General features: G+C 42.9%; 1 protein-coding gene across 1 annotated transcript in view; it reads right to left on the bottom strand.

Moving 5' to 3' along the window:
• The window catches only part of SARS1 (seryl-tRNA synthetase 1), a 104,661-nt gene that overhangs the window by 14,400 nt on the left and 66,327 nt on the right, over positions 1 to 23,934 (bottom strand). The window contains exons 8-10 of the mRNA XM_072137285.1: positions 6,205 to 6,334; positions 4,970 to 5,127; positions 4,634 to 4,763 (exon numbers count right to left, since the gene is read on the bottom strand). Of these exons, the coding sequence (XP_071993386.1) occupies positions 4,634 to 4,763; positions 4,970 to 5,127; positions 6,205 to 6,334 (418 nt within the window). The remainder of the gene's footprint in view (positions 1 to 4,633; positions 4,764 to 4,969; positions 5,128 to 6,204; positions 6,335 to 23,934) is intronic.

The raw sequence follows: 23,934 nt of genomic DNA, 5'->3' as shown, positions 1-23,934 counted from the left end.
AGTATGCCAAACTTGAGGTCTCATCCTTTGAGGCTTATAAGAGCCTGATGTCTAGAGAGGCGCTTAAGGCAGCCACTCGGACCTTGAGGGTGTTAGGCTTGAGACCCTTTTCTAGTCCCTTTGGAGTAAATCTAGAATTGAAGCCGTGCTAGGTGACAGTGAGGGTCCTTTGTCTTTTAGAATCACCCTCCATGCTTTAAGTTGGTGGCAGTGAATTGATCCCTGGGACAGCAGGCCTTGGATTTAAGGAACTGCTAAGTAGTCCCCTTTCGCCATCTGTAAAAATACAGGAAACCATGGTCTTGCACTGCTAGTACGCCGTTCAGTGTTTAAGAAGGCTTCTGTGGTGGAGTTGTCTGTCAGAATTTTGAATAAGGTGATTTTTGACCTGAGGAGTAAAAAAGGTTACTGCCTCCTTTACTGCCAAAAGTTCTCTTACATTTGAGGAGGCTTTCATCATCTGTTTTCCCCAGGAACCCTGACCTAGATGTGATGCCCAGTGGGCACTTGAGCCCATGGTGCTAGTGATGAGAATATGGTCTTCAATGTACACCCCTTTTGCAGTTTTCCCCTCATGAACCACCAATTCAGGTAAACCCAAAGAGATATTCTCCTTCACAGGGGACTGCAAACAGGCGAATTTTAGCACATTGCCACCCCAGGTTTTAAGCCATGCGGCCCTTTAGGCCAAGTTTGCCAAGGCTGAGGATCTAGCCGACAGTCTCAGTGCGTCCACTGATGAGTCAGAGGCTTTCAAAGAAGCGTTAACATCTTCTAACAACTTATTTCTTGGAACGCCTTTCTTAATCTTCTTCTCTAAATGTGATAGCCACAAAAAGAGGCATCTTGCTGTGTACGTAGCTGCGATTTTAGGTTTGTAGGCAGCAAGGGATGCTTCCCACGACCTTTTCAAAAAAGAATCTTTCTTATCCATAGGGTTTTTTTAAACCCCCGCATTATCAAATAGAACAGATGATTTATCCACTCTCTAGGATAAAACAAAATAGAAGGGAATATATCAGTACCCATTATAAAGGCCGTACTCCCCACCTGAGAAACATAATAACCCTGTGAGCCATTCCGTGGGTTCCTCCACTCCAGATTCCACTGGATCTGGCTGACCTGTGTCGTCTGAACTCATGCTGACGTATCACACAGACACTGGTATAGCAGGGGATGCGAACACTGCAAAACGATAGGCTAGCACATACACTCACCGGCCACTTTATTAGGTGCACCTGTCCAACTGCTCGTTAACACTTAATTTCTAACGAGCCAATCACATGGCGGCAACTCAGTGCATTTAGGCATGTAGACATGGTCAAGACAATCTCCTGCAGTTCAAACTGAGCATCAGTATGGGGAAGAAAAGTGATTTAAGTGCCTTTGAACGTGGCATGGTTGTTGGTGACAGAAGGGCTGGTCTGAGTATTTCAGAAACTGCTGATCTACTGGGATTTTCACGCACAACCATCTCTAGGGTTTACAGACAATGGTCCGAAAAAAAAAAAACATCCAGTGAGCGTCAGTTTTGTGGGCGGAAATGCCTTGTTAGAAGTCAGAGGAGAATGGGCAGACTGGTTCGAGCTGATAGAAAGGCAACAGTGACTCAAATCGCCACCAGTTACAACCAAGGTAGGCAGAAGAGCATCTCTGAACGCACAGTACGTCGAACTTTGAGGCAGATGGGCTACAGCAGCAGAAGACCACACCGGGTGCCACTCGTTTCAGCTAAGAACAGGAAACTGAGGCTACAATTTGCACAAGCTCATCGAAATTGGACAGTAGAAGATTGGAAAAACGTTGCCTGGTCTGATGAGTCTCGATTTCTCCTGCGACATTCGGATGGTAGGGTCAGAATTTGGCGTCAACAACATGATAGCATGGATCCATCCTGCCTTGTATCAACGGTTCAGTACCAATTGAGCATCGTTGCAACGCCACAGCCTACCTGAGTATTGTTGCTGACCATGTCCATCCCTTTATGACCACAATGTACCCAACATCTGATGGCTACTTTCAGCAGGATAATGCGCCATGTCATAAAACTGGAATCATCTCAAACTGGTTTCTTGAACATGACAATGAGTTCACTGTACTCAAATGGCCTCCACAGTCACCAGATCTCAATCCAATAGAGCATCTTTGGGATGTGGTGGAACGGGAGATTCGCATCATGGATGTGCAGCCGACAAATCTGCGGCAACTGTGTGATGCCATCATGTCAATATGGACCAAAATCTCTGAGGAATGCTTCCAGCACCTTGTTGAATCTATGCCACGAAGAATTGAGGCAGTTCTGAAGGCAAAAGGGGATCCAACCCGTTGCTAGCATGGTGTACCTAATAAAGTGGCCGGTGAGTGTATATAAAAATATGAGTATAAACAGGGATACTGAAAGTAGGCGGCAGGATAGGGAGGTACAATCCAGAGCCCGGCTAGGAGCATGAACTGCACACTGAATAGTGAGCCAGGACCTTTTTAAATTCAAAGTTGCGTCCCTGATCACGTGACATGGCACAATCCCGTGACACGTGACTTCTGCCATATTTACGAGAACGGAGGCAGGGTGATGAAGTGGCACACGGCTAGGAGTTGCCCCCTGGTCGCAACCGCGCCGCGGTGACCAGCACTGAGCAGCACCAACCAGACCTGAGCAGCGCCAGCTGCTGCCCACAGCGATAGCCTGGACGGAGGCCCAACTGAGCTCCATGGTCCAGATACCGCTGGGACAAAAAGGTCCTCCCCATGCTCCCAGAATGCGCCGCTAAGGAGGCGGTGAGACACGCTACCCCGAAGACCGGAGGGATTCCCAGTGCCTCCGGCAGGGTAAGCAGTCGACCTATAGGGAAACACCGGCAATCTCAAGCTCCCTTGCTCCGATGAGCACCACTTGGAGTCACTACTCCAGGAACCTCACTGAGCTTCCTGCTGGGTCTCCCTCAGGGACAGGAGACCACTGAGGCTATGGAGGAGGAGTGGAGTTTTAAAGTCTGAGTTTCCTGTCCCTGAGGGCAGACCCCCCCTCTCGTTGGTGCTTTTGTGGCGAGGGGGTAAAATAAACTCTAAAACTGCTCTGTAAACAAAAAAAATATAAAATGTTATGCCCATTACATGGCAAAACAAGCTAAATTTTCAAAAAAAGAGTTCTATTTTCTGCAAAGCAAATTAACCCTAAAAAAGCTCTCTAAATAGGGTATCGCCGTAAACTTATTGACCCATAGAATAATGATTACACATTTTTATGGTATGGTGAACGTCCGGGGAAAAAAATGTTTCAAACCATTAACAAGAATTTAACCACCATCAAGAAAGAGTTAATAAAATCTGATTATTAGCTATTGAACCCCCAGTAAATGATGTACCAGAAAAGTGGATCTCATCCACAAAAAAAGTAATCCCCCATATGTCCAAATTACAAAAAAATAAACATTTTATAGCCTGTAAAATGTGACAATTCAGATCTGCTCTGAATGGCGCTTTCTTCCGCTTCTATCCCCGGCCGTGTGACCATACAGCAGTCACCTCCACATATGGGGCATCCTCACACTCTTTGGGCATAAAACTTTGTGGAGGTTTTTGTCATTGAATACTCTTTGACGGTTTAATTTTTGGCCAAAATTAATAAATTGTCTAAAGAAAATTACAGCTTGTAAATTACACCTCAAGTTTGTTTTAACTCCTGGGGGATGGTGCAGCGTTTGAATGCTTCTGCCTGTCAGGGGCTCTCTCGCTCCTTTGGCTGGTTCAGCGCTTCTCTTCACCCTAACTATGTACCACTGAAGTCTTGTCCCACCAAAGCATAAGCCGAGAATATGCCATCACTGTGTTGTCCCTGACAGGCAGAAGCAATCAATTGCTGCACCATCACCCAGCAGCTGTCCTCCAGCTCTTTAAGCATTGTGTGCAATTTGTTTATGTAGGTACCCAGCTTTCCCAAGGTCCTGAATTTAATAATTGTTTTTTAGGCAAAACCGCTCAGCTCAGGAATTAAACAAGACAAGTTTCTGCATCAGTGTAGCTATAGCATTCTCAAGGTATGTTTGGTTCATAATGCATAAAACAAATGGTAGATTTCATTCAACCTTCAACTAAAAATACAATATTAAGCAGATATTGATTTATTGATGGAAACTGGCCTTGTGAAGGTTACTTAACTAATATATTAGAAAATTATTACAAATATTGATTATGTATTTCCTTTTTGGTCTACCCTCTGATCAACAATGTTGAGATCAATCACTATCTATGACTAAGGACCTTATCGGTCAGATACTTTTTTCTGCATTTATGTGTTAATACCTGTAACTTGCTGTGTTACCATAATTGAATAAAGGATTCTAAATTTCCGGTGAATCAAAAAGTGCTGACCTCATTTGTTCTGAAGTTTATGTTTACTTGGGAGAAGAGAAGTACTCTCAGAGGACCGTGCACCTGGAGTTTTGAGCAGGTTCGTTTGGTGTGTATTCACACACACACAACAGGTCAATCAGTACTTCAAAAGATTCTCTCCTCACTAGACATCCAAGAACTGCTCGCACAACTTAATACTCAGTATTCTTCTAAACTTATGGTTTTGAGGCTGAAACAACATAATCAACAATGACTAAAAATAACTATATCTTATACTGACCAGGAGGCATGAAATCCCTTAGTTTTTCTGGTACAATAATCCCATCATGAGTTTGATAGTTTTCTAAAATTGCACAGATGGTCCGTGTTGTAGCGCACATTGTTGCATTTAACATATGCACATATTCAACCTGTAAGAGAAATCAAATATTATGTAAAAATTTCTTGCAACACATTTTTAATTACCCTTAAAACATTATGCATACTGCCCCTATTTTTTTAGCTTCCCCAATCCAATACAGTAAAATTGATATTTTTTAAAAAAATTACATTTTGACTTTCAAAATAGAGTAAGTTTTTTTAAACTTGTAATTTGAGATATATATATATATATTACCTTATCCATCATCTTTTTTGTCTGTCCATATCGAATACGCAGCCTTCGAGCCTGATAGTCAGTACAGTTGGAACAAGACACTAACTCTCTAAAAGCACCAGAGCCCGGAAACCAAGCTTCTAAATCCAGCTTCTTACTTGCTGCATGATTCAAAGAACCTGATTAAATAAAGGACAAACGTCAGTACATAAGGGATTATTTGAAAAAGATTTTTATTCTGAACACATTTTTGCTTGTTTTATTTTCGGTGACTAGAAGCTTAAAAAAAGAGAATTAAGCTTCATGCACACACCACCATTATGGGGGCCAGTGACCACTCTTTGTCTCAACGCACAGTGACCTGGCCGGTCGGCAGCTGGACTCCTGCACTCGGCTTCGTGTGAGCACACGTTCGTGTGCAAGAGGCCTTAGACCGGTAATTTTGTTTCCATCAGCCCACCACAACTGCCCACCTGTAGGATTCTCCTTGACCTTTGTAGGAACAGGAGCTCTGATGTCCTAAGGTAAATCAAGATTTTTTGAATCATATGCATATAAAATTGCGTATTTATAACCATCGGGAAATAGTTGCCCTAAAAACTAAATAATGAAATGTTTCAGAACTCTTTAGGTAACCAAGGACTGATCTTCTAATATATTGAGAATGCCATTCAAATTCCCTAGATGGTTACAAAATTTCCATGTCACAAGACAAAAGAAGGATCAATACTAACCAGGAAAGGCAAGCCCGATCAATGATGAAACAGAAAAAAAATAAAAAATAAAAAATAAGGATACACAAAGCCCCCACTCCCTCTGGAGGGAGAGATACATCTTGCAATTCCGACCTAGGTATGGGCAAAAAGACTGTAGGAAAGAAAAAGTTGGGGCAAGAAGAAAGTAGGGGTAAATATCAGTTTTTCCAACCTCCTGTCCCTACAAATGTCAGGGAGCAACCTTCAGGTGAGCTGTCATGAAAGACTTTTCCTGCTGCTCATTTGACAGCTCTGCTGTAAAGATGGGGAGAGAATATCATTAGTGTAGACACAGAAAGGACAGATCTAGCAAATTGCTGAAAACCTAGTAAAAGGCAGAATAATAAACCTAGCATACAAAATTCATTGGAACATTTGCTCAGCAGCCAACCCAGGTAAAAACACCATATACATACCATGATTCAATGTCTATATCTATAAACAACATTTCTAATTTCTAATACACAATTACATCTATAGAATGTGTAGAAGTGGGCTTACCTGATACAATGTTTACAATTCTATATGGAATGCCAAGTGTTTGGTAATACTCCTCTGCAGTACTGATCATCTCTTCAAACATTTCCCAGGATTTGTTATCATGAGGTGATGCATAAACAAACTGTTCAATCTAAAAGATGACACAAGAACAAACAATTAAAACAAAATTTAATAGCAACTGAATAAAAGCAAACAAAATTGCTGGTCTCTCTCTCACACAGAAAGCGGTTGACCAGCTGAGGACCTGAGACTACAACTGACCATATAGAGGGGTGTCAAATTAATTTTCATCAGGGACCATATCTGCCTCATAAATTTCCTTAAAGGAGTTTGCCCGTGAAGAAAAGTCTCAGATTTCAATCCTCTAGTCATGTTTACACAATCAAGAGCATTTTTATCCCCTTACTTTACAATTTTACTCTGTTTTATACCCCTTTTAGCTCCTATCACTTCTGTGCTGGTCAGAGTAAGGCAGTCCTAGGAGGTGGTGACTGCACCATGGAGCCTGGCAGTAACAGCCAGCATCAGGTGTGGGTGTGTCGGTCTGGGGCAGAAGCTGAGGAGAGGGGAGCACCTTTGACTGCCCCTTCATGAATACCCTGGACCGCTGTTAGCTTGGTCTATGTACTGCAGTGTTTCCTAGCTTATCGGTATGTTCCGATAAAGCTAGCGATTTAACGCTGCTATAACTGGGGTAGGGCTAGGGATATACTTACTTTAGTAAGTGCTCCTAGAAGGTTAATTTTTAAATGCATGCAAACAAAATCCCAACTCTGGGATTAAACAAATGATTTTGTCAGGAAGCCAGGTAAGTTATAACACACACACTTATATTGTAACTCAACTGCTTATAGAAAACAGAACGGCATATTTGAAATGCAGGTGTGATGGGATTCTACAATCTGTTTTTAGTGAGAATGAGGTCCCTGCTGACAGGTTCCCTTTTGGTTAGTCCAGAAAACGGTTTTAGACCATATGCAAATTAGGTTTTGCGCTCCGGCCCAGAACTCACACAGGCTTGGCTCTCTTCACGACTACAAATTATGCACATCTCTAGTGTGAGCACATTCCGGTTTTAAAGGCCAGAGCATAGTCTAAGCTGGTGCTATATTGTCATATACAGTAGAATTACTTAACCCTTTAACAACCTGGCCCTTTTTTTTTTCATTTTTATTTTTGACACATTAGGTATCGACGCGTCCGAAAATGCCCGATCTATCAAAATATGATAACGGTTTTAAAATGCGTTTAACCCTGTAATGGAAAATAGCGCCCAAAGTCGAAAATGGCACTTTTTTGCCATTTTGAAAAATATAAAAAAATCTATAAAAAGTGATGAAAAGGTCGTACAGTCCTAAAAATAATATAATTGAAAATATTATCAAATGTTGCAAAAAATGACACCACCCACAGCTCCGTACACCAAAGTATAAAAAAGTTATTAGCACCAGAAGTTGGCAAAATCAAAAAAATAATTTTTGTACAGGTTTTAATTTTTGTAAATGTATGAAAACATTATAAAAACTATACAAATTTGGTATCCACTTAATCGTACCGACCCAAAGAATAAAGTAGACATGTCATCTGGGGCGCTCAGTGAAAGACGTAATATCCAAGCCCACAAGAAAATGGCGCAAATGCATTTTTCACCATTTTCATTGAATTTGGAATTTTTTTCCCACTTCCGAGTACATGGCATGGAATATTTAATACCATCACCATGAAGTGCAATTTGTTACGCAGAAAACAAGCCGTCACACAGCTCTTTACGTGTAAAAATAAAAAAGTTATAGATTTTTGAAGGTGGGGAGTGAAAAATGGACATGAAAAAACAGGAAAGGGCCCGGTCCTTAACCGGTTAAATTTCAGATTAGGGCAGAGGCAAGCAAGAGGAATCTATCATCAGATCTACTTACTTTTCTTTCTTTTTTTTTTTTTTTTTTTTTAATCAACTCTTTATTTTTGTATTTTTTCATAAAGAAAAGAACAATCATATATATGCTGATTCGCAAGAGGCATACAAAAGTATTAAAAAATACTATTAACTCTTACATTTGCAAAATGTTAATAAACAATAAGAGGAACAAATAAAGAAAAAAGAATGGGAACAAAGTAACAATCGTCACATAACTAAAGCATTCCTTATGGCACAGCGTAAATGTGATAACATCTTAAATAATATAATCACTCCTAACGTTTAGGAAATCAATCTAGCGTTATATACGTCCCATTGAGTCCAGGTCTTCTCAAACTTATCTGTGGTATGACGAAGTACAGCCGTAATATATTCCATTGATCGGAGGTCCCTAAGACGTGCATACAAATCCAGTAAACATGGAGAAGTAGGGCGTCTCCAATTCAGAGAAATCAAGCACTTCGCTGCTGTTATTATGTGTAGGAACAACCTGGCACTCGGACCCCTGAGAGAGCTAGGATATAGATTCAGTATATAAATTTCGGGGTCCAGTGGGACTTGCACATTAAGGATCCCCCCAACAAGGGACCTAACCTCCAGCCAAAAATGTAGCAAGGCAGGGCAACTCCAGAAAATATGGAACAATGTAGCATCAGGTCCTCCACATCTCCAACATTTATTAGGAACAGATGGATAGAATTTGTGTAGGAGCTGGGGAGTACGATACCAATTTAGTAAGATTTTGAGTTGGTTCTCTTTATACAGGGTGCAGATAGACGATTGGCGTGACCGTGCCCAGACTCTCTGCCATTGTTCAGGGGCGAGTTGTTTACCCAACCACGATTCCCATTTACTCATATATGGGTGTGATACATTAGTACGGTCATTGAGAAGGGAATACAGACTGGAGATCAAGCCCTTGGTAGAAGGACCTTCAGAACATATCAACTCAAAGGGTTTGGGTCTGGGTGGGGTTTCCGCTCCCAGCAGAGATGAAATAAAATGTTTAATCTGATGGTAAGTGAAGTCCGCCCCCGCCAGGCATGGATATTTATCCACCAACTCCCCAAGAGTGAGTATCTTACGTGTAAGGGGGTTTAATAAAGTTCGAATTTGAAATGTACCTGCCTGAACCCAGGGTCTATAGCTACTAGTGAGACTATCTGGGAGGTGTGATGTAAAAAGAATTGGGGTAAGTAAGGATTGCAGAGGAGCTAATTGGAAACGTACCCTACATCTAAACCAGATATCTCGGGTAAATTGCATGGGACCTAACAAAGAGGATACTGTGCTGACAGGAGGTGGACCCCAAATTAGCGTGGCCGGATGTAGCGGGGCTAGCCAAAGTTTCTCCAGCTCTGTCCATCTATTATATGCCTGCATTGTGGACCATGAGGTGATATGTCGGAGATGAGTCGCCAGGTAATAAAGCTTAATATCAGGGAGGGCTAATCCTCCACTAGTAGTTCCTGCCGTTAGCACCGCTTTGGATATCCTGTGACTCCTACCTCCCCATACGAACCCCAAACACATTGATTGCAGTCTACCCAGGACTGCCATCGGGACCGCCACCGGAAGAACCTCAAACAAATATAGCAATTTTGGCAAAATAGACATCTTCACGGCCGCTATACGACCCAACAAGGAAATATGTAGAGGCTGCCACTTAGTTAGAAGGTCCTGAATTTCCTTAATCATTGGTGGAAAGTTTGCTGCATATAGGGTCTTATATGTGCAAGTTATCCTGACCCCCAAGTACTTCAATGACTCTGTCTGCCATGCATATTTAAAGGAGCTCTTAAGGGTGTTTAGCTCCCCTGAGGAAATATTTATGGGAAGGGCTTCCGTTTTATTATTATTGATCTTATATCCCGAGAAGAGGCTGTATTTATCCAATAGTTTGTGAAGATTTGGGAGACTTATTATAGGGTTTGTAAGTGTCAAAAGTACATCATCAGCGAAAAGAGAGATCTTAAATTGCTTATCCCTCACTCGTATCCCGGTCACATCAACTGATGAGCGAATGTATGCTGCCAACGGCTCTATACTCAACGCGTATAGCAGGGGGGAAAGTGGGCATCCCTGCCTAGTTCCGTTACGGATTGCAAAAAACAAGGAGTTAGCATGGGGAAGACGTATTGCTGCACTAGGAATGGAGTAAAGCCCCTGTAGAGCCTGTAAGAACGGCCCCTTCATACCAAAGTGTCGTAGAGTCGCCATCATAAACCCCCAATCCAGGCGATCGAACGCCTTTTCAGCGTCTAAACTTAAAAGGAGAGCGCTCTCGTCTGTTTTTCTAATAACCTCAAGTAAATCAGCTATTCGCCGTGTATTATCCCCCGCCTGCCTGAAACGCACAAATCCTACCTGATCTTTGTGTATAAGGTGCGGGAGCCATTCCCCTAGTCTGTTCGCCAATATTTTAGTAAAGATCTTCAGATCGGAGTTCAATAAGGATATAGGGCGATAGCTGGTACAATCTAGGGGATCTTTTCCTGGTTTCGGGATTACCGTAATAAAAGATCGCAACATAGCCTCAGGGATTGGAGTGCCTGTCATAAAAGCATTAAATAGCTTGATCATATAAGGGGTCAGTATGTCCGTATACGTTTTAAAATAGGCATATGGCAAGCCGTCAGGACCCGGTGATTTTCCATTTGGAAGGGCCTTAATTACTTCCCGTATTTCCTCCTCTGTAATCTCTTGGTTCAGTAATCCTAGAGCGGTAGAGGACAATTTGGGGAAGTTACATTCATTAAGGTATTGCTCCAATGACTCCTTTCGGGCCTGGGAACCTGAGGAGGGACGGGTAGGAAGATTATACAGATCATGATAATAAGTTTCAAATATTTGTGCTATCTTCTCAGGTTTATAGTGGGCAGTACCTGTATTATCCCTGAGGCTATGCGGGTTAGTTGCCACTGCCCTATCTTGGAGTTGGCGGGCTAGTAGGGTATGGGCCCTGTTACCATATTCATAGAAACGCTGGCGGGAGTATCGTAGCAGCTTTTCTGCCCCCACTAGATCTATCTCTCTTAATTGGGCCCGGGTGGCTAAGACTTTTTGCAAAGTCGTGAGCGATGGGTGGGCAACTAACTTGTTTTCCAATGTCTTAAGCTCCCGTACACATTGTTGTCGCACCGCCTCTACTGCTTTCTTTTTATAGGCGCCCTGGGATATAGCATATCCACAGTAAACTACTTTATGTGCTTCCCATAAGATAGGCAGTGAAGGGGCTGATGGGGAGTTATCGGCAAAGTATTGTAGTAAGGAAGTGCGTAAGGCTTCTTTGGTAACATTGTGGGATAGGAGGGTCTCATTGAGTCTCCAGTGGAGAGGTCGAGGAGGGGGATTTAGGAACGACAGTTCAGCCGTAACCGGTGCATGATCTGACCAGGATATTAGGCCTATATCGGCAAGGCGTAAACTGCGAAGGATCGAGATATCTCCCAAAAAAAGATCTATACGTGTATGTGTCTTATGTGGGGGTGAATAGTATGAGTATCCCCGGGCAGTGGGATTATCTACCCGCCATAGGTCGAAGAGATCGTGTCTACGTATCAATTTCCTGAAGCCCGATGAGAGTCTACACTGTTGTTGCGATGGAGGGACACCCTGTACGGACATACGGTCCCGGATCTCAGAGAATATTACATTAAAGTCTCCTCCTAATAATAGTGGTGTTGGTCGATATTGAGCTAAGTGGGACAGGACATTTGATAAAAATCCCAGCTGCCCAGAATTCGGAGAGTATACATTACATAAGACCAGCTGGCGTCCCCCAAGGGTCCCCTTCAGAATAATGAACCTCCCCTCAGGATCTGTATAGGTATCTAGTACTTGAAAAGGACAGGAGCGGGCTATTAGTATAGCCACTCCCAGCGTCTTTGTTGCTGCATTGGCCTGAAAGCTCTGAGGGTAACCCCTCCTGGCAAATCTGAACGAACCAGATGCCGTAAAATGAGTTTCTTGCAAAAATGCTATATCTGGTTTAAGTCGCTTCAGCTCCTGCAGCAGCAACTGACGTTTAGTATTAGAGTTCAGCCCCTTAACATTTAAGGTAATAATCTTCACCATTAATTATGATGTAAAACATAGCTAAGTGCAAGTCTTATATATGAACATGACATGATGCGAAGAGTGCCAGGTTGATTCCCCCGCTCAGATGGTATCATATAACACTTATGAACGCTTATAGTGACGTTAACCTTAAGAACATTCAAAAAAAGAGTTACAATACAAATCTCAAACTTAACAAAAACAGAAGTGGTTTTAAGCCTTGGGCATCTTGTAGGAACATAAAAGTCCCCCAAAAGGTCCAAGGTATGGGTGATGCATCCATTCGTGTTATGATCCCGAATGCGGGGCCAACACAGAAGGAGGCAAACAAACCCAATTATGGGAAACGTGTCGGACATCAAAACCTCGACTCAACTCCTAAACAGTACCGACCACCACGGGCTAGCATCTTAAACTTGAAAAGGCTACCGTAGGTGACAGGGGGCCACCGCCTAAAAAAACAAAGAAAAAAGAAACCCCAAGTCACTGGAGTTGCTGCAGTGCCGTGCAACCCCTCTTCCTTTAACTCTTTGGACCTTTCGGTGCAGTGCGTGGGCGTGTGGAGGTCGAGGGGGATCCAGACGACTCCGGGGATCTTCTGCGCTGTTTTCTATTAGTGTTACGTTGCCAGGTCGGTGATAATGGCGGGTCCGGTGAGGGTAATCTCCATTCTGGGATCACTGGAATCTGCAGGTCCAAGGTAGTGCAAAAGTCAGTCAAATCGGCTGGAGAGCGTAATATGGCTGTTCTGCCATCCTTACGGGCCGTCAGGCTAAAAGGAAATCCCCATCTATAGGATATATCCGCTTTCCGCAGTGTCTCCAGTAGGGGGCGTAGTGTTCTCCTCCGCTGCAAAGTGACCCACGGGAGGTCTTGGAATAACTGAATCTGCGCACCCTTAAAATCAATATGTGGCCTGTTTCGTGCTTTAGCCATAATCTCCTCTTTCAGAAGGAAATCTGTAATGCAACAAATAATGTCTCTGGGGCGTCCAGAAACTGGCTTTGGCTTAAGTGCTCGGTGTGCTCTATCCATTTTGATAGGATCCTCTGGGTTCCTTCCCAGCAGGGATGAAAACAGGAGATTGAGAACCTCTGGGACATTTTCGACATTCTGTGCTTCCGGAACTCCCCGGACTCTGATGTTGTTTCTGCGACCTCGATTATCAAGGTCTTCCACATGCGACTGTAGATCTTGAATTTTCTCTGATTGCTCTAAGAGGCGGGAGTGGAGAGTGTTCACTACTCTTCTAGAGGACGCATGGTCATCTTCTAGTTGGTCCACCCTGTTAGCTATTGCTGTTAGGTCTTGTCGCATTTCAGCTATAGCCGACCTGCATGTGTCCTTAACTTCAAGTATCAGCGCCTGAAAATCCTGTTTAGTGGGTAACTGATGCACATGAGACCACCAATCTGCAGGCGGATGTCGCTGTGGACCTGATAGTGAAGATTGATGCGATTCTGGAGACCAGTCTCCGGGACCCAGTTGGGGTCTTAAGGCAGGGGGTGTATTAGCATAATCCATGTCTTCCAATTCCCTATTAGAGGGACTCTGCGTATGGTAGTATTGTGGCCTCTGTGGAAGAGGGGAAGCTGCAGTAGGGTCAGATGATAAGGCCTGGTGACTAGGGCTTGGCTGCAGGCATGTAGCTCCTGCTGGTGTGGCTAGGTCAATGAGCAGGGGCAGCTCCCCTGTATGACCCCCCTCAGATAGGGATAAAGAGCTCTGGGCCGGAGGGTGTACCTTAGGAGGGCCGTTCTCCCACTGCCCTCTGCTGTCTCTGGCTGCTCCCCGCTTCTCCCTCTGATCTCCGGGGTGCAGGGCCGCTGTGACAGGTGGAGGCGGATCCTCTGTGCCCGCGTGTAGCGGAGCCTCTGCGCTCGGCGCCATCTTGGGTCCGGCGCGTGTCTCCCGGACCACATACTCGTCCAGTGTGCGGGGAGCAGGAGTGCCGGAGCGGTCCGGCGAGGCTCCCTGTGCCTTGCCACGGCGGCGGTTCCCCATGTGGCGGCGGTTCAGGGCCGCTGTGAGTGCTTTTTAAGCAGAAAAAAGGCCCGGGTGGACGGAGCTCCTGTCTCAGACGTCCGTCCTGGTCTGCATCCGGACACGCCCCTACTTTTCTTTCTACATTTTATTGGGGATTCAGCTCTGGAAAGTTAAGTGAAAAACCTAAGCGTTTCCAAACACATAACCATCACCGTCAGTCTTCACTCCCACATTGAGGTTTTCTGATGCAGTTTTGCAGCAGGTGCAGATCCTAATGGGTGAGACTATATAATGGAGAGGCTGTTCCACTCCTGGTTTGGACATCAAAAAATGCTTTCTTTCAAAACCCCCCATATTTATGGGGCATTCACATTGCCATACATAGACATGTGGTGTGCTTAGTCGGAGTTTGCGCCACATTATTACTGAAATGCTCCACGATTCTGCAGCATGAGCAAAATGCATAAAAAAAAAAAAAAAAAAGGCGCACACTTCTGGGCAGAGGAGGGGGCACAAGATTAATGAAGAATGTGCGCATCAGTTTAAATTAATTTACACTCCACAGCTAAACCGCACATAGTACAGACTGCACTATTTTTACTGTTTGCAGTATTCCTGTGTAATGTGCAGGGTGTGCCTTATTCATGAATCGTGGTGCACATTCTTCATGTATCTGGCATCCCCTGCTCTGGAAGTGTGCACTTTTTTTTATGGTTCATTTTATGCTGCAGAAGTGTGGCACATGGACCGAAGCACTAACACTCCCCTTTTGGTGCACATTATTTCTGTCTTGACGGACACAGTGCAACTGTGATACCAATCAGGCACAGACACTTTACACTTGAAAAAAATGTTCAAAACGACGTGTATTTTTAAAGCCAAAAAGAAAACTGGTGCAAACACATTAATAAATGTGGGCCATAATGTTCAAATCGCGTTTAGGTAAATGCAGGTTAATATCGCGTTCACATAGAGTTTATGTAAATGTAGTACAAACATTGGGGGTCATTTACTAAAGGCCCGATTCGCGTTTTTCCGACGCGTTACCCGAATATTTCCGCTTTGCGCCAATTTTCCCTGAATTGCCCCGGGACTTCATGGATTGCACGCAATCGGATTGTGGCGCATCGGCGCTGGCATGCACGTGATGGAAATGGAAAACACTCTTAACCCCTTAATGACCGCCCTATCGGGTTTTTATGGCGGTCATTAAGGGTACTTCTTCTGATGCAACGCCTTTCTACGGCGGCGCATCAGAAGAAGTTTTCGGGACACCGGGTCTCGCTGGTGCCGGTGTCGGGCTGTGATATCACAGCCCAGACCCGGCACTAACACCCGGGATCGGAAAAACTCCGATCCCGGGTGTTTAACCCCTTGCACGCCGCGGTCAAGCATGACCGCGGCGTGCAAGTGTGTCCCCCGTGGATCGGACCCCCCCGGTGTGCTTACCGGGGGATCCGATCCCTCCTGCCGCTGCCCCGGGTTCCGACGAGTGACCCGGGGCTGTCGGCTCCTCTTCTCACCGGGTCCTGCCTTCCTGGCAGGACCCGGCTGTAAGTAACTGAGCATGCGCGGCATGCTCAGTTACTTACACTATACACTGCAATACAAGTGTATTGCAGTGTAAAGGCTTGAATAAGCGATCGGATGATCGCTTATTCAAGCCAAGAAGTAGAAAATGTAAAAAAGTTAAAAAAAAAAATTAAATCTTTTTATAATATAATTAAATAAATAAAATAAAAGTCCCATAATCTCCCCAGTAACACATAAAATGCAAATAAAGTATATAAAACACAAAACACGTACATATTTGGTATCACCGCGTCCGTATTAATCTGTACAATAAATCTAAATCAATATTGGACCCGCTCGGTGAACTACGTAAAAAAAAAAACTCGAAAAACTTCCCATAAAATACAATTTTTCATCAAACACCATCACAAAAAATGTTCTAAAAAGTGATCAAAAAAAGTTACGGTACCTAATATGATACGACTGAAAAGAACAACTGTTTTCGCAAAAAATAAGCCCTCAACCAGATCTGACAACAGAAAAATACAGATGTTATGGCCCTGAAAAGTTGTCAATAGTAAAAACAATGCGATTTTCTCCAATATTGGTTTTGCTCAGGAAAATTGAGCAAAATAAGAAAAACTATATAAATGAGGTATCACCGCAATCGTAGTGAACCAGAGAATAAAGATAAAATATTATTTTTACGTGACGGTGAGCGGGGGGGGGGGGGGGGAGGGAATGTTCACAATCCAAAATAAAAATTGATGATTTTGTTTGTGTCCCCCTTGAAATAGTTAATAAAATCTCATGAATAAGCTTTAGACTCCCAAAATAAATTATTTATACATTGTATCTCATCCCATAAAAAATAAGCCCTCATATGATCGCATTACCAAAAAAAATAAAAATTTATAGGTCGTACAATGTGACAATACAAATCTGCTGTGGACGGCGCCTCCATTCAATCTATGCTCGGCCGTGCGCCCGTACAGCAGTTTACCACCACATATGGGGTATCAGTACACTCGGGAGGAATTGGGCATCAAGCGTTGCAGTGCGTTTCATCATTTAATTTATTCTGAAAATGTCAGTTTTGGCCTAAATGAATGTATTTCCCAAAAAATTCCATAGTTTCTAAATCGCAGGTCCATATTTTTTAACCCATGTGAAACACTTAAAGGGTTAATAGACTTAATAGAAGTTGTTTTACATACGTTGAGGGGTGAAGTTTCTATAGTGGGGTAATTTATGAGGTTTTACTATTATTTAGGCCTCTCAAAGTCACTTGGAAGCCGAGTTGTCCCTCAAAATGTGAGGTATGGCAATTTTCATGAAAATAAGAAAAATCGCACCTAAAGTTCTGCACCTCATAACATCCTAGAAAAATGACCGGAAGCATAAAATATCATCCGAACATAAAGCAGATATTCTGTAAATGTTAATTATCAAACTTTTTGGGTAGTTTTACTTCCTGTCTGGAAACCAGAACATTTCAAACTTGGAAAATGAAGAATTTTTACAAACTTTTGCCAAATTTTCACTTTTTTTCAGAACGAAACGCAAAACTTATCACTTAAATTTTATAACTAACATGAAGTACAATGTGTCACGAGAAAACATTCTCAAAATCACCAGGATATGTTGAAGCGTTCCGAAGTTATAACCAATTATCGTGAGACATGTCAGATTTGAAAAATCGAGTCTGGTCATTGAGCTGAAAACTAGTGTCGTTGATAAGGGGTTAGACATCTTGTTTATACAACCAGGGGAAGTTTCTGGCGTGTTGATGATGGGCGTTCCTCACACTTCCTACCTTCATATTGAGACGTGACATCGTGGCTCGGTCATGGTGTGGGGAGACACGCTGTGCTCACTGCACCGTAGCCATGCATAATTCAAAGTCAATGAAAACTGTGAGCAGCTTGAGTGGCCTGTTTACTGCCGCCCAAAATGGTTTTGTGAATAAGTTGGGAAAAACAGTGAAGTAATAACATTATGTCCTAGAGCAGGGGTAGGAAACCTATGGCTCGGGAGCCAGATGTGGCTCTTTAGTTGGCTGCATCTGGCTCTCAGACAGATCTTTAATAAATAGTGATGGCTGCTGTGTGACTTATCACTGGACACAGGCAGTGATATTACCACTGCCTACGTCTTTTGTGCGCCATCGACTAAGCCTCGGTCTGGGTCTACTGGGGGGACCATGTGCCGCGGCTAGCTATCTACTGGGGGGACCATGTGCCGCGGCTAGCTATCTACTGGGGGGACCATGTGATGTGGCTAGCTATCTACTGGGAGGCATGTGCTGGGGCTACCTATCTATTGGAAGGCATGTGCATATTGTAGGGCTCTTACGGAATAACATTTCAAAATATGTGGCGTTCATAGCTCTCTCTGCCAAAAAGGTTCCTGACCCCTGTCCTAAAGGGATTTATTCTGGCCTAGATAATTTTATACCACGTAGTATACAATAGAAGGGTATCGCTTCAACCAGAAATCTTTAACTTCTAAAAAAAAAAACCCAGTGAAGTGATAACATTAAGGTCAGTATGGATAGGGCCTAGGTTATTTTGTACCTCCAGGAGTATAATGTGGCCTAGGGCCACAGGGTGATATTCAGGTCTTGGGGGGGGGGGGGGTGACTCTGGGCCAGCCAGGCTATACTCTGGGGTATAATCTGGGATGGGGTTGTTCTGGCCACCTACAACGACCACCCTTCACAAATTCTTAATTTTTAGCTTATTGATGAAACTTCATTAACCCCTTAACAAAGTATTAGCACTGCAAGGGCTTCCGCTATTAGCGCTCAGCGCCGTTATAGTAAAGCGCTGAGCCCATGCCGGTTCGTCTCTGCACCAGAGCCAAGCCGACACCAGGAGTTGCATGGTGTCAGTGGTACATCTCCAAGTAACACCCACGTTCGGAGTGGGTTCCGATCACGGGTGTTTAACCCAGTAAATGCCACGGTCAGCGCAACATGCGATTTTTAAACTTCCCTGTAAAGGGTCTCTGCCCCACGATCGCCTCCCCCCTGCATGCCATAAAAAAAAAAAAAAAGCCAAAAATTATGATTTTTAGCCATTTAATCCCAAAAAAATGCAATAAAAAGTGATTAAAAAAACATGTACTCCAAAATGATACTGTTGCAAAGTACAACATGCCCTGCAAAAAACAAGCAATCATCCAGCTCAGTAGCCAAAAAAGTAAAAATGTTATTCCACTTGGAAGACGGCATATGATAGATTTTTCCCCAGAACTGATTTTCTACTCCTGAACTCAAAAAAAGTTCATAAATTTTCAACAATAGGGGATACCAACCCCAGAATGGTACCACTGGAAATATCATTTCACCCTGCATGCCATCACATGGCCCCAATAACGAAAAAGCTAAAATTTTATAGCCTACAAAAGGAGCCGATGAGAAAGCTAAAATCCTGGCAGCTGCAGGTCCCTCCTTCCCTCCTGCGCCTCGTTGTGCGGCCATTAAAACAAGTAATGGGGAGTCTCTGTACTCTGGAGGAATTGCATAACAAATTTTAAGATGGGTTTTCTCTTTTTATCTTTTGGATAGGTTTAAATTTTAGGGCTAAATGAAGGTAAAACCGAAAAAATCTGACCATTCTAAATTTCACATCCATTTTTATTTAATTACTATGAAGATCTCAAGGGGTTAACAATCTTCCTAAAAACTGTATCTGATAGTTTGAGGGGGTGCAGATTTGAACATGGGTTGATTATATAGGAGGTTTTTTAATGCTAAATATTTAAAATTTCATTTAACGTATTTATCCCAAAATAGTCAATTCTGAAAATATGGAAAAGCGATATTCGATATGTAAGCCACGTGACATCAAAATAAATTATCCAGACATTTCAAAAATTAGGAAAATGTAAAGTAGATAAAGTAGATTTGCCACTAAAATAAAGTACAACATGTAAAACACAATCTCAGAATCGTTTAGATAAGTAACAGTGTTCAAAAGTTATAACCATATAAAGCGACGCAAGTCAGAATACAAAAAAAATGGAGCTGAGCCTTAAAAAGGACCTGTCACCTATAAAAACAGCACTAGGAGCTGCTTACTGAAGTAAGCAGCTCCTAGTGCTAAAACAGATACAGCAGTGTTACAATGCTAACCTCCGATACCGCTAACCAGGGTCGGTCTGGCCCGCCAGGGGCCGGTGAATCCCCCGCAGGGCCCCCGAGTCCTGTCAATATGGCAGGGGCCTCCGATGGGATCCATGGGAGGCCCCTGCCAGTGGCTGCAATAGTACTCGATACAGCTGCTTGAGTACTATCACTGACTGCAGTTGAAATACTGAGTGCGAAGCCTTAATAAAATATGGAGGGGAGGGAGCCCTTAATAAAATATGGAGGGGAGGGAGCCCTTAATAAAATATGGAGGGGAGGGAGGGGAGGGGATGGCAGCGTGCATGGAGGGCCTGAATAAAATATTGGGGGGCGGCAGGCAGTGTGCATGGGGTGCCTTAATAAAATAAGGAAGGGGGAATGGCAGTGTACATGGGGGGCCTCAATAAAATATGGAAGGGGTGGCAGTGTGTATCAGGGGCCTTATTAAAATCTGGAGGTGGGGTGGGGGGCAGTGTGTATGACATTGTTTTATCCAGGTGACATACTGTAATTAACTGTGGGGGCGCAGTGAGGGGGATCTGCTTAATTTCTGCAACCAGATTGTACGATGATTTTACGATGATTCTGGATGTAAAGGAGAAGACATGTCACCGATGAAGTACTAGATGCTACTTCTTCCTGTGTTAGATAAGTATTGTAATCACTGAGTACCCTTCTAGTGTGAGACAGCTCTCATCATGTACTATTATATCTATAGGGTCAGAGAGCCTGGTTTGACTTGTCCATGTGGTGCATGGACGCCATGGTAGATGGGGGCGAAAAAGCAAAAATCATAAACATGTTGGGTATTTCCATGTCCCAAAATGCCCAATCAAAAAAGAATAACTGTTCTTCCCGGCGTTTAACCACGTAACATAAAATAGTGCCAAGTCGAAAATTACCATTTTTGGCAATTTGAAAAATATAAAAAAAATTTGATAAAAACTGTTCATAAGGCCGTACAGTCCTTAAAATGAAACTGAAACTCATTCATTCATTGAAACTGGGATCAAAAATCACACCACCCACAGCTCCATACACTAAAGTATGAAAACGTTATTAGATGGCAAAAGATTTTTTTTTTGTACAGGAGGTTTAAATTTTTGTCAATGTATGAAAACATTACAAGACCTTTATACAGTAGGTATCCCAGTGATCGCTCCAACCCAAAAAATAAAGGAGACCTGTCTTTTGGGGTGCACAATGAAAGCCGGAAAATCCAAGCCCTCAATAAAATGGCGCAAATGCATTTTCTCACCAATTTATTTGCTGGTTTCCAGTACACGGCATGGAATATTTAACACCGTCACTATGAATTTGTTACTACACCGAACACAAGCCCTCATACAGCTCTTTACATGGAAAAATTAAAAGTTAAAGAATTTTGAGGGTGGGGAGTAAAAAATCTAAATGCAAAAATAAAAAAAAGGGCTTCAGCGTTAAGAGGTTAATGAAGTTGTGTGCAAGCCAACAGAGCGAGGCATTTACTCCATGTTATACGTACTTTGACAAAAACTGGCAACACTACCAAAGCTTGGATCTAGTCATAGAGCGAGGTTTCGGCCTCCATTAATTAAGCCTTTCTCAAGCAGTGACGTAGGTGTTAGCCAAATTTTCATTTTTTTTTTCAGAACGAAAAGCAAGAGAAAAGTTGCAAAATCACCTGGATATGTTAAAGCATTCGGAAGTTATAACCAATTATCGTGACAAATGTCAGATTCGAAAAATTATTTAGCTGAAAACTGGTGTAAGTGATAAGGGGTTAAACAAACTCCACTATGATCAATATGCCTCACGAGTCAGCAAATGCAGATACAAGACATCTTTTTGAAGCCGCCGGCAGTGATCAGCAGGAAAACACCTGTGATCGGTGCTGACACTGATCGCGGGTGTTACCGGTAAGCCTTTTCTGCAATATGCAGCAAAGACTTACCGGCTATGGAGAGGGATCGGCCGCGAGCCCTCTGCATGCACTGGGTCCCGGCATGTGACGTAATAATACGTAATAATATGCCCTGCAATGTTCAGCTGGGAATCGTAGGCTCCTTTGATAAAGGTATTTGATCCATCTAGCTATCAATGCTTTCAAGGCTTTCTTGCCCTGTTTTTTTCTTTGGAGGAAAGGACAACATCCTCTTGTAATTAAAAGTTAAGGTATTTCAATATATAAAAGAAGGGTTCTCCTCACATCAAGAGAATGCCAGGTGACTTCTTTGATCGTTCTTGGATTCTGGCAAGAAGATGGTAAAATGATTTTCTGGTTACAATGAATCCTGGTGGATTCCATATACACATCTTCCTGACCGAGCTCCAGCACCTCTACACTCCCCGTCAATTGGCAAGAATGTTCCAATACTTTGCTATTACATTCCAGTACATTACCAATGTGTAATAGGCCTGCGACTTAGAAGGTCCCTTATATAGATGAGTGCCATTAGTGATCGCCCAGAACCTATGATTGATTATAATCTATGGTTTTTATAAACTGTATCATTAAAAGTTAGGTTTTATTAATATATTGTTTTCAATATATTAATAAATGTGCTAGTTCAAAAATTATTACTGCTAGATGACATCAGTAACGCAAATGTGGAGTCCCTATGGGTGGAGATAAGGGGAGGGAAAAATAATAATAAAATATTACTAGGGGTTTGTTATAAGGCTCCAAATATAATGGAGGCAACAGAGGAAATGCTGATAAGTGAAATGGATGCGGCTTCAAAGCATGGTGAAGAACTTATCATAGGGGACTTCAATTACCCAGATATTGACTGGGGGGCAGAAACATGCAGGTCCTTCAAAGGTAGCAGGTTCTTGTCAACAACAAAAGACAATTACCTGTCGCAAATAGTCCTGGAGCCAACAAGAGGGGGGGCACTGCTGGACCTTATCCTAACCAACAGACCTGATAGGGTATCAAAACTACAGGTTGGGGGGAACCTGGGGAATAGTGATCATAATATCATTGATTTTGTACTACGGTTTACTAAGAACGTTAGGGAAGGGGCAACCAACATTCAACAAAAACTTCAGGAGGGCAAATTTTCAGCAACTAAGGGAAGACCTTAAAGGCATAGACTGGGATAATGTTCTCAAAGACAAAAGCACCCCCAAAAATGGGAATTTTTCTCATATATTCTGAAAAAGTCCTGTGAGAAACACATACCTTATGGGAAAAAGCATAAGAGGAACAAGAAACAGCCAATGTGGCTAACTAGTCTTGCAAGGAAAGCAATAAGCGAGAAAGATAAGGCGTTTAAGGTGCTAAAACGTCAAGGTAGCGATCAGGCATTACAGGATTATAGAGAAAAATAAATCCTGTAAAAAGCAGATAAAGGCTGCAAAAATAGAGAGAGAAAAATTGCCAGAGAGAGCAAATATAATCCCAAATTATTTTTCAAGTATATAAATGATAAGAAACTAAAAAACAGAGTGTGGGTCCCCTTAGAAATAACATGGGGGTCATGGTGGAAGGAGATGAGGAAAGGGCCAGTCTACTGAATGTCGCCTTCTCAACTGTCTTTACCCAGGAAAATCCCCTGGTGGAAGACACAATGAGGAATAATGTAAATTCTTTTTGGAATGTCAACAGTTTAACCCAGGAAGAGGTACGGCGCCGCCTCGCAAGCACTAAGATAAATCACCGGGGCCAGATGGCATACACCCCCGGGTTCTGCATGAACTATGTACCGTGATAGACAGACCGTTATTTTTAATATTTGAAGGATCAAATAGCGATCCTGGAAACTACAGACCCGTGAGTCTAACTTCTGTGGTGGGGAAAATATTTGAGGGGTTTGTTAGAGATGCTATCCTGGAGTATCTCACTGTGCACAACCTTATAACCCAGCGTCAGCATGGGTTTATGAGAGATCTGTCCCGTCAGACTAATCTGATTGGTTTCTACGAGGAGGTAAGTTCAAGACTGGGGGACGCTGTGGATGTTGTATATCTGGACTTTTCAAAAGGTATTTGACACTGTGCCGCCTAATAGGTTGGTATATAAAATGAGACTGCTGGGACTAGGGAAAAATCTGTGTATTTGGGTAAGTAATTGGCTTAGTGATAGAAAACAGAGGGTCGTCATTAATGGCACATTCTCAGATTGGGTTGACGTTACCAGTGG

This window comes from Engystomops pustulosus, chromosome 2 (genome assembly GCF_040894005.1).
Source record: "Engystomops pustulosus chromosome 2, aEngPut4.maternal, whole genome shotgun sequence".
Classification (NCBI taxonomy): domain Eukaryota; kingdom Metazoa; phylum Chordata; class Amphibia; order Anura; family Leptodactylidae; genus Engystomops; species Engystomops pustulosus.
Note: the sequence above shows the minus strand (reverse complement) of the source record. Positions and strands in the feature narration are given on the sequence as shown.